Below are 16,490 nucleotides of genomic sequence, written 5' to 3' on the forward strand. Positions count from 1 at the left end.
CACACACACACACACACACACACATACACACGGGTAAATTATTATTAATACAATGTTTAGTGAATTTAATTCTTATCTTATTTTTTATGACATTTTTGTGGTGTTTGATCCAATTTTTCTTAATATTAAGTCTTACATTCTATCAACTTTATCACGTTCTATTAACCTTATTACGTCGTAAATTACTTGTTTGATCATGTCTCGAACATTGAACCCACCGCCAACGAAGGCCGACAGGATCAATAAATCCCTTTCTTTCTTTTTCCGAGTAGTATTTAATTACTACCCAAACTCAGGACATCTAAAAAATGTACACAAGAGGTTCTTAGGGATGTGTTAATATTATTCACGTCTATTATTTTAATTTTAAAAAATTAAAAAGGGATTATAATGTTCACAAGATGGTCTGGCACGTATATTTAAACCTTTGTTGGCGCGTCCAGAGGCGTTGTTTTTATTTCTATTCTTGCTTCACCCCTGTCTACCTTCTGAAACTCCACTTTGCAGCGAGACACCGGATATGAGATCCTGTCAAACTTTTAACGGACGTTTCCGTGCGCGACATTGCCGATCGATGTGGAGTTTTCTCGCGCTTTGACGATCTCGGCATCCCCGAGGACTCTCGAGTCCGTCATTCCTTCCTTCCTTCCTTTTCCGTTGCTTCTTCCGGAAAGCGTGAACCAGCGCGACATCCCGACATTAAAGATGCATCATCGTCAAAAGTCTTGGCGTTCCTCGATATCCACCTAAAATCGAAAAAAAATAAAATTATCGGAATTGATATAAAAGTGGCATGGGAAACTTCATCCGATACCAGAAATGGATTTTATCGAAGACAGGGTCCCGTCGTTATCGGATATTTTGCCAATCGTAAGCGTCCCTTGACAGACAAGCGATTTATCCCTGAGGAAAGTTTAACGGGAAATCACCACCTGTCGAAATAATCTTCTTAACTTTGCCATTAAAGATTTTATTAAGCGATTGTTTACGGGACTGATGATTTTTAATTTCTATTGAAATAATAAATACCGTTTAAAAAAGATTAAAATCAAATAATCAGTTAATGTATAACAGTAGTTCTATTATTGATGAATTAACAATTATACATAAATGAATGAATTTAATTTTATGATAATTTAAATATTGAAATAAATTACTCTCTCATGCACATTTTAATCAAGATTATAATTTATCGTTCAATATATAGAGGAAGGTCACCGATACCGACATATCACTTTGTTTTTAGACAATATTTCTTGTCAAAAACAAAAGGTAAAAATACAACTTCAAAAACATAAATACAAAGTAAAAAGTGTCTTCTATCAGATAGTATGAGCAATTTTTATAATACTGTTTGCAATTTTGCAATAATTAAGTTTTTCGTAAGTTATGCAAAAATGAGCGTCTGACAAAATGGGCTCCAGAACTGACACAGTAGGCAGTAATGCTAAGTATTCCTACTCTTTTTCTTTTACAGGAATTATCTGTATAAAGTGTCTATAAATGAATGTATATAAGATTTTTCAGAATCATTTTACTTCGTTATAAAACATTTTTATTGAATTATATGCATATTTACTTTATGCTGTTCTGCAAGATGCAAATATGTAACGCGATAGTTTTTCTAGAGTCGTTCCATATATGCACGATTGCCTTCAGCTCCAATAGATTTATTTGACACTTTAAAACAACATTATAAAGATTAAGTTAGCTCATGGTCTGTTTTATGGACAGATGTGTCGGTTTACGCTGCACCCCAATTTTCAATTAAAAATCGTATTATGAAAAGACTAAGAGAAAAAATAATATAAATAAAACTTATTTCGGAAACTACAAGTATTTAAAATGACGTAATATTATCAATAATATAGTCACTATTATTTAAACCTCACAATTTGCAAAAGAAGATTGTAAGAATTTTATTTTCGCATTTGTAGAATTCGTTTTTAGCTGATTTGATATAGAAACAAGCCACAAACCTACGAATTATGAGTTTGTACTTCTTTAATTAGCTAAACAGATCATGATGTTATTAGTATTAATAAAGTGCAATAGTTAGTTTCCGAAAAATAAGGGAGTGTCACTTTAGGAGACCCCTATGTCAGTATCGGCGACTTTCCTCTAACGATATATTTAATATAAGAAAGCTTTATTTTTTATATTCACGTATGTTTTCTGTTCATCCTTAGATGAAAACGTTGGGAAACGAATTTTTGGGAAATATCCATGGTTTTTCTTTATGATTTCGTGATGATAACTAGTCGTATCGGTCGTACGTCGCTTTTAAAAATACCTATCACGTATATCGAGAAATATATCTTTATGTATCGGCGACTCTCGCTGAGCTTGCCGCGCCGTTAACCGTTTTCCGCATGCCCACTCATTGCGAAGATACCTTCCGTGCCTCTCTATAGCGAGGGGAAAGATTTCTGTGAATTCCGAATCGGATGCTGCATAGCCGGCAAAGTATTTCTGTGCCAGGTGGTGCACGCGGCCAATCTTGTATCGACGGCCAGGATGAGTCACGTCAGATTTATGCCGTTCCGAACGTGGCGAGAATTCCACCGAATTCCCGCGAATCGGTACTTCCTTACAACTGTACATGCACACATAAAGAAGATACTTACAGCTTACTTTCAGTTTAGTCTTAATTGTATTTTTTATGTTGAATTTTATCAATATTTATAAATAATTATAGTAATCGTTTTTTCAGCTTTTTTTAAATTATAATGTTTTTTAATATTCACGAATGAATATTAATGAACATTATAATATTATTGCTTATAATTATATTTAATGATTTAATCTTTACATTTTTATATTTGTGACATTATATTATACAATGTTTTAATTTTTATATATATATCATGATTCATGAAAGCTTGCTCACAACACTGAATACAATCAGCATATATATGCTTTTAGTTTGCTCATTACTGAATTAATAAATCACAGTTTATCTACATTAATTATCAAAGCGCTTAATAAATTATATTAATAAATCAAAATTCATCTAAATACATCTATCCATCATAATCACAGTTGTTAATGCATTATTCTAGATGTTCTAATATTGTTTAATGTTCTAATAGAGTTTATTATTTAATATATTAATATATTTACAGAATTGCCGCAGACTTGAAAAATCGGGAAAACCGGGAAAAATCAGGAAAATTGAAATTGATCATGGAAACCGGGAAAATGTAAAAAAGTCTTTCAAATTTCAAAATTTGCTTACAATTTCCTTAAACTGCTCCTGTTCCAAATAATTGTTATAATTTTTAAAATGTTATATTTGACATTTATAGTTCAAAACTTGCGCACTTTAAACGATTTTAACAAAATAATTAAAATTTATATTATTCAGTATTTTTATTTAATCCTTTTTTTTCGTTGTAACTGCATTCTTTTCTTCAAAACTTATTTATTTTTTGCTGACTTGAATTTGCACCCAAAATTTTACTATGCTACTAAGCTTTTTTTGCGTTTTTAATAATATAGCTTTCCTACAATCCTTGAATCTAAATAAAATTTACATATTTTATATGAGTCATGGAAAATTTTCCATTTTCATCTAGAAAACCTGGAAAAGTCAGAGAATTTTAATATTTATTTTCTGTGGCAACCCTGATTAAAATTTTTTAATTTTTTATATTTATTTGACCTGCGAATTCAACTGGTACTTATACACACCTCGTAGCATACTCATTACATTTTAGGAACAAATTAATCCTCGATAGCATAGGACATGCATTTCGAATCCTAACACGCGGTTTAAGCCGCTCATTTGTTTGATCGTCTGGATTGTTTGTCGTCGACGCTAGTTTCATCGTTGTCACAAGCGTCGTCGAATTCTCTTAAGTCTCACAATCAACTGAATCGTTAGTCGCTCTTAGCTGATTCTCTAGATATTCGCTTCACCCATCCGATCCAAACGGATGTGCAAGGCGGTACGAAGCGGATTTAATTAAATTCGAGATGACGCTCAATACCACCGGCGTTCTCCACCTTCCCGAAATATTACGAGGCATCGAAACTATTTCGCAGTTGGGATAGAGGTTATATCTAAATTATGAAATCGTTACGGATTCGCTATTGGTCTGGAATTTGTAACATAATTAATTACTTAATTAAGAGGAGAAGAGAACATTATTGGATATGAGATAATTTATGTATATGTATATACATATATAATATATGTACATAAAATAAATCTTTTTATGTACATATAAATATCTTTATACATATAATAAACGAGAAAATATGTAAGTACGCTATAAAATAAATAAATTTAATGTCACAGGAAATAACTGAGTTCCAAAAAAGTACCAACAGTACACGATGTTTCCAAAAGATCACCCATTTAAGTACTAAACTGTGTCCAATATCGTTTAACTTAATTGATCGGACGAGGACTTGTACGTTTAACATGATTTGATGACATTTAACGTTAAAGAAAATGTCTTCTTTGTAAAAAGATGACATATTTCTTCATCAAATTTCTTTATTGTGATATATATGATCTTTTATGACCCCCATTAACCTGGACCCCCCACCATCGAAAATCAAAATCGCGATAGGTCAAAAATTTAGACTTTATGATTGTTACTTCAAGGAAAATGTCTTTATTAACGGAAGAGAGATTTTAATCTTTCTTTCTAAAAATTGTAATATGATAAATTTTGTTTATATAATTGTATTTAATATAAGAAATATATTATTTAATGTTATCTTATTCAATGTTTTCTCTACTTAACGTTCTAATTAATATTCTCTCTGAATTATTCGTTGACTTTGTTGCAGTCTGTTCTGTTTTGCAAGTTCTATTAGATTGTAAATTCTCTCGTCACGCGAGATTGCCGAGGTGATTCTATCTCGGCTTCAAAAATCTTTGTAAACAGGCTCGCCGTTAGCGTAACGTCGAGAAAACGTGGCATGTAAATAGAATCCACCTGTACACACACCTGCCACAACTTTCGCATCGGCCCTTATCGCGAGATACCTTCTCGTGAGAACCGATCTACATTGCGGCCCGCAAACTTCGTCGGTTTTCATGTAATCGTTCCGTAAGCGAACCGCAGTCTAAACTTTGCTCGCTCAACATTGAAGTTACGCCGTGGCGAAAATAATGAAAATAAGTGACGTGGAGCAAACAGCGTGACGACGGAAACGACCATCGTTTACCAGATCATTGATCAGTTGAGATTGACTAGACTATTATTACATAAATGAAAATGTTGATGTGCGATATTTTATGGTCTTATTTTTCCCTTTTGGATATGACATTAAAATCAACCGCAATAAAAGCAAAATTAATAATTTCATTGATATTAATTATAATGAACAATTATATTCATGGCGATATAATTGCATTATCACGTTATTCTGTTCTTATTTTTGTTATATTTTATTATATTTATTCCAATTAATTAATAAGAGGTAAAAGATATATTACGGATTAAACATATATATATATATGAAACATTTTATTAGAACAAATGCCAATCAAATATGTTTGTTTCACCTTTAGACTACCGGGATTTGAGATATTAAACCGTCCTTTAAAAGTGGCCAAATTTGTGTCTTGTATCATGTATATACAAATCAACTATATACAAAGTTCGGCCGAGCCGATATATCGGCTTCCCGGCAGGATAAGAAAGGTAAAGAAAAAATTTTAGATCATAAAATTTTTAAATAAGTATTAATAAGGGTTTTTAGGGGCGCTGAATTTGATGGTAATGTCAAATTGTAAAAATTTTCACGATCATTAAATTTTTTCATCAAAAAGTTAAATATTTTGATTTTTTAACTCTCCTTTAGAGAGAGAATTACTTAGAGCTAACGACGTGGACGTAGAGAGTATTTATGTAGTTCCTTTTTTTCTTTTTTCCTTTTTTATTTTTTTCTATTTTTTTCTTACATATGTTTCTTACAGAAAAAAACTGATTTTCCTCCAGAGCCGATATATCGGCTTTCCGGCAGCCTTAAGGTTAATATAACCAAAAGATAATATTACATTTACAAATGCTTAGTAAGTATTACCCATAGAGTAATAAGAAGAACCGATTTTTATTTTTTTTTGGCTCAAATTACTCGTGGCGATGCCGCTTTCAAGATATGTTACGTGCGATTCAAAATTTTTTATATTTTGGTAGTTCTGTACCCCCCAAAAATGGACTTTGGTGGCTCAGGATAAGAGACTTGTAGTGTTTTTATGTCCTTTCACTTTTTTTTTTGAACATGGCCCGCAGACACTACCGCGTCTCCTGAAAAATCAAACTTAAGATCTGAAAGTGGACTCGAAACACGGCGTAGGAAAACCCATGGAAAATCCGGCAGATATGATTTTAGTGCCATCACGCCTTGCGGAAAAAGTTAGAAGTATTGACTGTCACGTGGTCACAGGTCACACGTATGTATGTATGTATGTAGTAATATATGTATATTACTACATACATACATACATACGTGTGACCTGTGACCACGTGACAGTCAATACTTCTAACTTTTTCCGCAAGGCGTGATGGCACAAAAATCACATCTGCCGGATTTTCCATGGGTTTTCCTACACCGTGTTTCGAGCCTACTTTTTTTGTGACCGGCAGCTTGAGTTTGATCTCCTTCTTATTACTCCGTGGTATTACCAAATAGTAACAGTTAATACTATTTAATACTATTAAATAATTGTAAAAGTAACATTATTTTTTATTATATTAATATTTATTATATTAATTAAACACACATTTCATTGGCGATATTTCACCATACATTTAATAGCTATTACCAAACTTTAAGGAAGTCAGCCATTGCTAAAAAAAATGTACACTAATGTACGGTGATTGCTAATTAAGCCAATACAACACACTTTATTGCTAGAATTGCTATTGTATTGTTAATATTGTTATCCTATGTATTGCAACCTATTGCGCGCAATATTGCCATAGTATTGCTATGTATTGCTAACATATTGCTAGTACTGCTACTGCTAGCATTGCCTGTTTTATTATTATACTGTCACAATACACTTCTAAAGAAACGTACACTAATTGCCATAGTGGTTGATCCCTCGCCAGACTCTTTTCAGTGTACGATAAGGAATAATGAAGATACTCATGATACCCGGTAGACCATGTATACCTATTCAAAAAACTCCCGTATCTAATAAATCAATAATGGTCTCGAGACTTTATGAAGTTATAAATATTAAGAATGGCTCAATATTGTTTATTTTATAAATATTAACATGCAGAACAAAATGTCTTATCTCAATGTAGATTGGGGGGGACCTTATGGGAAGTTTGAGGAAAAGATGTAAGAAATAAAAAAATAACGTACCTACTTATTTAATATGATAAATATCCGAAGTACATAAATTTAGATCAAATTTCGCAGCATATTGGAATGTCGCGAAGACAGATGCATCTTTTTACAACTACTAGTAGTGCCAACCGTTACAGAAATATAAAGGGTGCTCATATTACCTGCAGTGCTCATAATACCCAATCCTACCCTATATATATTTAATCCGTAATATACCTTTTCTTCTTCTTTAGTCTTGTTGTGCGAGCGTGATAACTTCTCTCATATGCCTGTGGTGCGCACGCTGGTTGTAGGTACACAGTTCATATGAGACCTACAGTTTAACGTCGATTCCGAACGACGAAGTTTATGTTTAGAGAAGTGTTCTTGGTCAAGATACTCTCGGTGGGTTGCCGCTTCCTTCCGAGAGGAGAACGAGTGAAAATATTTTGGTTTTACCGGGAATCGAACCCGGAATCTCTAGCATAGCAGATCTGTGCGCTGTCTACTTTGCTCACTCTCTAATGTAATATACCTTTCACATCTTATTAATTAGTTTTCTTATACCTTTTGAAAATTCCGACATTTGTAAATTTTCAAATACATTCAGAGTTTACTGCGAAAATAAAATTTAACTTTGTATATAAGTTTCCTTTCATGACCGTGACGCCATATGTGAAGCTGCGGTGAATGGTATCCCGAGCTTTAATATACTAAAACCCACGATGCCGCGCCCTTGATTCCCTATTTAGCTTATCGCGGGCCTTTGTCACAGACACTAGGAATACCGTCAGCGTATTGCCTCATGATTTTGCACGTACCGACCTATCCGTTGCATGTGCTTGAAAGAGGAAGGGAAGGACGTTAGATTGCGGATTGCAGTCGCAGCGGTGGCCGGCGGCAGTCCCGGAAATTGCAACTGCAAGCGGACTGGCTCGTAAACTCGGGAAATTCGCTGACGCTCTCGTTGCGAGACGAGAGAGGAATGAGCGAAGCGCATCAGGAGCCAACAGAGGAGAGGTCGCCTTGCGTGGATCAAGTCCGTCGTAATTTCTTGTCGCGTCCTTCGGTCTGTCGTAAACTTTAAGTGAATTAGAACGCAAAAGCGGTAATGGGTCCGGGAAACTTATCATGTTTCACGTAGAGATACTCATTCAATTTTCGATTTTAAGATTTGTCGTAAAAGAATTGAGGCAATTTGCTGAAAAAATTATTCTATCCTCTCAAAACGTGATAATAAACTATGAGTGTAATGAAAAATTTTCATTGACGGAATAATAAATTGGAAAAAGTAATGTATCATAATTCGAATATTTTTTATTACTTTTGTAACTAATATATCTTAAATAGAATTAACATGGTTTTATTTTTTCAAATATATAATGAAATCCTGATTACACAACAATATCGATTTTCTTTAAGCATAAAATTATTAGAATTTGCCTTCAAAATTTTAAATCTCTACACTGAAAGAAAATATTGGTTGCTGCAACAAATTAGATGGTTAAATATGGCATAGCATTTTTAATTGGCTGTAGCAACCAATTTTTGGTTGCGTTAGCCAATCGAAATTCTATACTGACATTGCGGATAGGCTAACACAACCAACAATTGGCTGCAGCATCCAAAAATTGGCTGTTGCAATCAATTAAAAATGCTATGCCATATTTTACCATCTAACTTGCTACAGCAGCCATCCTTTTCTTTCGGTGTAATACTTTCGAAAAGCTCTCTTTTTCAATTTATAATTTTATAACTATAATTTTACAAGAATACTAAATTTCAAATTTTATTTTTTTAAGGATCTCGAATATTTATGTGGAACTCAAATAATTTGCTGTCGCGCAATTGTGTTAGAAGATACATAACCTCGTCCCAGACCCAGAATTAAAGAAAAAACTGATGCAAAGGTGCACAGTAAACGCTCGCGGCATGAGAAAATCGCTTTTAAAGTTCGAGGCCGTGCCGTCGCATCAAATTTCCTGAGAAGTCTCTACACCGAGGTAGAGAGGTCGGGAAATTTTTACGAGATGAGCAAAGGAAACGCCGCCGGATAGGTCGGCATCCGGTTTAATTCTCAGGGATTCTACGAGCGAGGATGTATCGTCGTCTTCCTGATTTTCTACGATTTAATACAGCTTTAATGGCATTAACTTTATTGAATTCTGGCTTTGTCAGATCATTTTAACTGCGTTTACAGATATTTCACCAAATTTTTTAAACACTAAACAAATATATTTTTACCTTTATAAATTTTTACTTTATTTTAGTCAAAGATTTAATTCATATTTTGCGCGATGGAGTCAGGACTCTATAAAAAATTTTGTAATCATAAATTATGTATCTTCCAATTAATCTTTGTTAATAAGTAAAAATATTTGTTTTTTATATTTAAAATAAAACTATTTTAATTTTCAGAAAAATTTGAAATAAAATATGTTATAGTTAACATAGAGTTTAAATTGAAGGTTTTTTTACTGCTTTTTTATTGTAGCAGTATTCAATTATAACTTCAACAGTGCAAAATCGTGTGAATTTTTTCTCTTACATTATACATTAAAATTAATTTGTTTACACGTTACTGTTAGGTGTTAAGGGGATGCTGGAGTGACGGTCGAAGTTAATCAAGGTCGATAGTACAGACTTTTTTAAATTCCAAATTCGACAATAGTGACATCTTTCATTCATTTTTCATACTTATTATACATATATCATTGTGTCTCGCTCAAACGCATTCATCTGTCCTTATCTAATATATTGCAACGCCATCTCTTAGAAAGAAATCAACTAAAATACTGCTCGATTTCATGGCTAAACAGTAGAATGCAATTATCTTTTTATTTAGGCGTCAAAACTCAATTCTAAAGATATGACTGTATTCGTCTTTTTATTCTACATATGCTCCTGTCCTAATTTCGAGCATATAACGTGCATATAATTTTTTCACGAAGTAAATGTTTGGTGAGCTAATAGCATATGGATACAGAAATCTGTTATTTATTATTTTTCTCAGCTTTGGACACAAAACACACCAGGAGCAGGTACATTAGTACGGATATTTCAATCGTGAAGAAGGAATTTTTATTCTGTGCAACTAATTCGTAGAATATTGCATTTAACATAAACGCTTGCTTTATCGATAAAAAAGAAGACTCCAGCATCCCCTTAAACTTAATTCCTGCCGTTTTTCGTCTCCAAAATTGATTTGCTTCGAAGGGAAATACCTTAATCAAAGTATTATTAATAAAGTATTATTAATTAGTAATAAAGTAGAAAATGGAGGAAATTACTTTGATTAAGGTATTCATTCATCTTTTCTTCGAAACAAATCAATTTTAGAGACGAAAAACGATAGGAATTAAGTTTAACACCTAATATTTTTGTATAAATTAATGAAATATTCTTTATTATTTACTGTTTTTATAAATAATAAAATTAGAGGTAACTGAAGGATTGTTTTCAAAAGAAAATTCTTTTTGAAGTCCTAAAAAGCATTCCGTATATTTTATAGTCTCGTCGGAAATTAATGTAATTTGTTTTGGAAACAGTTTGAATGTAAATAATATACTCGATTGAGAGAGTTGGAAGTTCTGTTCGAAGCACGAATTTCTGTCGCGATTAGACAGTCGATCGATCTTCTAATCGCTGGACATCGCTCTCTCTGAATTACAGAGGCGTTGTACAGTCAGCCTTGTAATAGCTGTGTGTAGCTACCATGATGTGCAATCAATAGATAATAATTGGCTCTCGGATGCGTGTTATACGGGAAACGATATACCTACTCACGGACTCAACATGAGCTTTGAAATCGTTGATGTAAATCGATCCTCATTTAACATTAATATAGATTTACATTTAATATCAGATTATATGTGACGCAAAAGGCGCCCGAAAGGAAATAAATCTATGATATGAATCATATCATCATACTTATTACTAATACTTACAAAAATGCATTGATAATCAATCACTTTCGTGCAAAGTGCCATTATTTATCAAATCAAATATCTTATTTCTGTTGCACAAATTTTTAAAATCTAATTTTTAATGTGTTTACATGCATCCTCATATTTCTTATATTTTTTTTTGTTATAGATACGCGGATCGCTCATATAGAACCCACCCGCGTGGCTTGATCATTTATGGTCAAGCAACCGTTGTACCAAGTTTAGCCGCGGGTGGCAATGTATCTTCGACGACGATACTCTCAATACTGGCCAAGGGCCTCTCGAATTCATCTAAATCCGAGCCGGTGCCAGTTAGAAACCTGGTTGGAACTACACGAGAGCTTCCGGTGGCGAACGCGACCAGTAACGCGACAATACCACGGTGTCCCCTCATCCCACCGAATTTGGGTAAGTGAAACAATTGACAGAGATATTAATCTGTAATCAGTCGAGAGAGTTTTTACTCAAAAACCTATAATATAAGTCATATCATCATACTTATCACCATACTTATAAAAATGTATTGATAAATCAGCCACTTTCGTGCGAAGTGCCATTATTTATTAGATCAGATACCTCATTTAAAACACTCATGTATCGTGAAATCGTTGAGAAGCTCTGTTTTACGATTTCAATTTACTGTAGGTACTTGAACTCGGAAATAAAATATGGTGATAAACAAATTAATATGCAAATATTAAAAATATAGATATAGATTAGCAATCATTCAATATATTCACATATATTCATATATTATATGTGCATATTAAAAAATTATAACATTTCATTTCTATTGCAAAGGTAACGGATATTATAGATTGAATTCGTCAAACAAAAGTGAAATATGTATAGGTACATATCCAGCTTAACAAATTTCGCGCCGAAATAATTTTTGATCTTGAAACGCAATCCTAAACTGAAACTGGGTTAGATAGTAATACCGCAATTGAGCAATTTAATGTTATTGATGCTAATAAGCATTTAAAAATCTAAATAGTTTATTGCGAAAAATATCACCTCAATCAGAACCTCCCTACATTCCATGACGACTATCTACTAATTCTCGAGTATTAAGGCTTGGTATTTTTCGCAATAATTACAAAACTAGATATGTATATAAATTTACAACAAAATATCATTTACATTAATCGAGCTCAAACCGATAAAATCTTCTTATATCACTTAATTCTATATTCATATGCAGTCTAATGTTTTATTATTGAAGTATGTGTATTTTTTCTCTTCGCGCTTCTCGCTCTTCTTCAATCCTCTATCTCTTCTGTTTCCAGTTGGACCGGTGATTGTCAGTAAATCACCACCACCGTTGTCCGAGATGGAGAAGTCATTTGTGGAGGTGAAAGCAGGCGGCATAGGTCGGCCCGCAGACTGCGTCGCTAGGCATCGCGTCGCAATAATCATTCCATTTCGCGATCGACCGCAGCATCTGCAGACTCTCCTCTACAATCTGCATCCAGTCCTGCTGCGCCAGCAGATCGACTATCAGATTTTCGTGGTTGAACAGGAAGGTGAGTGAAACTCGTGAGCATCACAGTCATTGACTGGTTGCATATCCATTTCTTCGTTTCTCATAGAGGCATGACAAGTTTCAGCCTAACCGCAGTTTTCAGTGTGCTTGTTGCGAAAATTTTTGAGAACATTTTGATCCCTTTGCGGTCGGAACTGATTCTAATAGATAAGAAGATAATATCTTTACACATTGATGATTAATCAAATTCCTTATGTTCCTTTTCGGTGTGAACCCGACTTTTTTTTTAATGTAATCACTCAAGTGACTCTGTTTTACTTAGAGTCTATGATCTCCCAAAGATCCATAAAGAAAATATTCTGTTCAGAATCATTGTGTCATCGATCAATACTGCATTATATCCCATAGCTTCATTTTTCCATTCTATCACTGATTCTATCACTGAGTCGAGTATTGAAAAGAATCTTACACATGCACATAATAGCTTTGAAGTTTACAAATCGTTAAATGGAACAAGGATTGAAAAACTCTATTTTAATTTCACTTGACGTCGTTTCTATGTTCACGATTATTTCTTTGGATCTCGCAATAGATAGTTTAAAAAATAGATGGTCTTTAATATCGGAAAAAACCCAAATTCCACATGATGAATTTATGAATGTTCTGCAATTTATTCTCACATCAACTTATTTTACGTTCAATAATAAAATATACCAACAGACTTTTGGTACACCTATGGGGTCTCCTTTATCTCCCATAATCGCGGAATTGGTTTTGCGTGATCTAGAAGAAAAAGTTTTGAATTCGATCAATCTAAACCCAATTATTTATTACCGGTATGTTAATGATATTATCATGAGTGCTCCTAGCAACCGAGTTGATGACATTCTGATAACTTTTAACAGTTTCCATGACAGATTTCAATTTACAATTGAAATTAAAAAAGAAAGAACCTTAAATTTTCTTGATCTCTCACTAAAAGTCAATAATAACGAAATTACCATAGATTGGTTTCATAAAGAAACGTTTTTAGGTCGCTATCTTTCTTTTTACTCTAACCACCCTATCTGCCATAAGACAGCTGCTATTTTCAGTTTAGTTGATAGAGGCGTTCTTCTCTCACACCTAGTATATCACCAAAAAAATTTAGAGTTAATAATTAATATACTTATTATGAATGGTTATCCTTTGAACTTTATTTTCAGTGTGAAGAAAAGAATAAGATATCTCATCAATAAAAAATCATTACATCATGACAAAGTTAAAGAGGATGTCAAAAACTCGGATCCTAATTTAAAAAAAAAAGTTTTATATTATCGTTTTTACCAAACGTTACTAATACCATCACGTCATTTATCAATAAACTTACTGTTACAACTGGATAGATGCTTAAATAAGCTAAATTCTTTCATTAGAGTACAGAAAGACAGATTAAATATAACTTCCTCCCAAAATGTGGTGTATAAAATAAATTGCAATGATTGTAACGCGTCATATGTGGGACAGACAAAGAGACAACTTGACACTAGAATTGATGAACATAGAAATAATATCAAACATGATTCGTCTAGACATTCTGTAATTACACAACATATCTTACAACACAATCCATTCATTTGATTGGGAAGGCAAGAAAATTTTAGATTCTGAGAATAATTACAATAAGAGAAGAATCTCAGAAATATTATATATTAAAAAAGAGACAGAGGAAATTAACTTGCAAAAGACACAGAAAATCTGAACGAATCATATTTCGTTCTATTAGAATCCGTTTGAAATAACAATAATAAATAGACATATACTTGAATGTCGTTTGGTTTAGAGATTGTTTGTCCCAGACCGTTTTTACATTCGAATCTGAGCATCGATTGCGATTAGACACATTTCACGTTTATGTCCTGGCATTCATGTAAGTCTTATAATTTATCTATTCTTTTTTACAAAATTTAACTCTAACATGTTTGATTATGAACAGATTAATTCTCACGCTGAGTTCTTAAAATCTTGTTATTGATTCTCGCTGAACAACGACGATTGATGGCTTTCATTTTGCCTCGACATAGCGTGATGCTGGGCATTATAATTATTTTTGGAAAGTCAATACATTTTTATCACAATTTTTGGATGACATCAATGATTTGCCGATTTTGTAAGTTCTATCCATTTTGTTTCATCCACACATTGACAACAAGACATTTTGAAATGACTCACCGATTTTAGTATGTAAGACTAGTTTATGTGCGAATAATTTTTATACACTTTTGGTGATATATGTAAAAAATGTTTTTTTCACCTAACTCTTTTAATCATTTTTCATCTAATGTATAACTGAAGAAGGACCAGTGATCCCGAAACGTATTTTAAATTTGTTATGTTCAATTAAATATTAATTCAAATTGTTAACTAACTTTGGCTCGATCATTGACCGTGTTTAATATTTCTTTCTTGTTTTTAAATGTTTTTTTTTTTAATGTGGTTTTCATTACTTATAACTTTTTTATTAATAAAAATACATATACATTTGCTTATATTTCTTAAAAAAGATACATGGCATTTTTTAATTTAAAACAATATTTACAATACATTTATTTTTATGAAAGTTATAAGCAACCGAATCGGATTAAGTATGCACCAGTGTGTTGTTCGTCTAGTGTGACGTTTAAAAGTTAAATACGTATGATGAATATTATCGAAATTGATAAGTTACGTTTTTTGATATAATCTTTCGATATAACGTTCACTGAAAAAAGGGATCAATTTGAAATCGCTGCATGAACGATATTTCAGCGTATCTGGAACCGTAAATTCTTATTCACCTTAGCATCCGAAATATACGCGACTGACGCGTGCATTCCGGTGTTTCGATAACATCCTTCGGAGCACACGGTTTGTTTCCGCAAAGCGAATATAAACGTACGATCTTCTCCGGGCCTCTCCTCCTCGTTGGTGCGTGTAAGCCGATACTTCGCTACGATTTATTGCCGTCTAGCGGACGTTCCTCTTGCTCGCGTATTTTCCCGCATGTCTCCTCGAGTGGAGATCCTCCTACTGAGAGGAAAATGCCAGTAGAGCAAGAGTTGGGACGTTCGAACGGAAGAGGCTGTTACAAAGTTTCCGTCGTATCCTGTAAGCTCTTAGACTTAATTTTTAATTAAATTTGTTTACGTCCTCCATATCTCTCGCTCTTTCACCGACGCTCTTCTACAACTCGAGTAATCGGCCGACCGTAACAACGCGTGGACTCTCAAGGGAAACGACACGAAATAATTTCACCGACACGGCACTGATTATATTTTAATGAAATTTTTTAAAACTCTCGAAATTTATAACTCTCGCGTGGATGCGGTACGTTTCTGTTAGTTTATTTAATGTCACTGCGAAGATATATTTTCGTAAAAGAGTCCTCTCTGAGTCGGCTTGCGCCTTGACATCGGTTTTACATCGTAAGGGCATTCCTTAAATCTTTATCACCAAGTTATGAATTATATTATGGGTTGCTTTTACGATGTGCTCTGTGAGGTTGATACAGATCGCGGTAGCACGAGAAAGAGATGAAAGATTGAAAAGATTATGAACACCATCTTGATGGGAGACATCTTTATATTAAGATTTCAAAATTCTTCTTCCTTTAATTATACATGTAATTATAAATATAAAATCAAGCATATACAGTAATGATTGATACAAGGAGAATATATTTAAAATCATTTTAAATAGCATAGAAGATTCAATAAATAAGTTTTTAATATATTTCA

The 16,490-nt window shown here is 33.2% G+C and overlaps 1 protein-coding gene across 3 annotated transcripts in view; it reads left to right on the forward strand.

Annotated features, from left to right (window-relative positions):
- LOC108764509 (beta-1,4-N-acetylgalactosaminyltransferase bre-4) overlaps positions 1-16,490 on the forward strand; it is a 185,654-nt gene that overhangs the window by 156,781 nt on the left and 12,383 nt on the right. For all 3 annotated transcript variants that reach the window (XM_018512791.1, XM_018512790.1, XM_018512792.1), the window contains 2 exons: positions 11,398-11,657; positions 12,539-12,775. In XM_018512791.1, coding sequence (XP_018368293.1) covers positions 11,398-11,657; positions 12,539-12,775 — 497 coding nt within the window. The remainder of the gene's footprint in view (positions 1-11,397; positions 11,658-12,538; positions 12,776-16,490) is intronic.

Source organism: Trachymyrmex cornetzi, unplaced genomic scaffold, assembly GCF_001594075.2.
Source record: "Trachymyrmex cornetzi isolate Tcor2-1 unplaced genomic scaffold, Tcor1.1 scaffold43, whole genome shotgun sequence".
NCBI classification, from domain to species: Eukaryota; Metazoa; Arthropoda; class Insecta; order Hymenoptera; family Formicidae; genus Trachymyrmex; species Trachymyrmex cornetzi.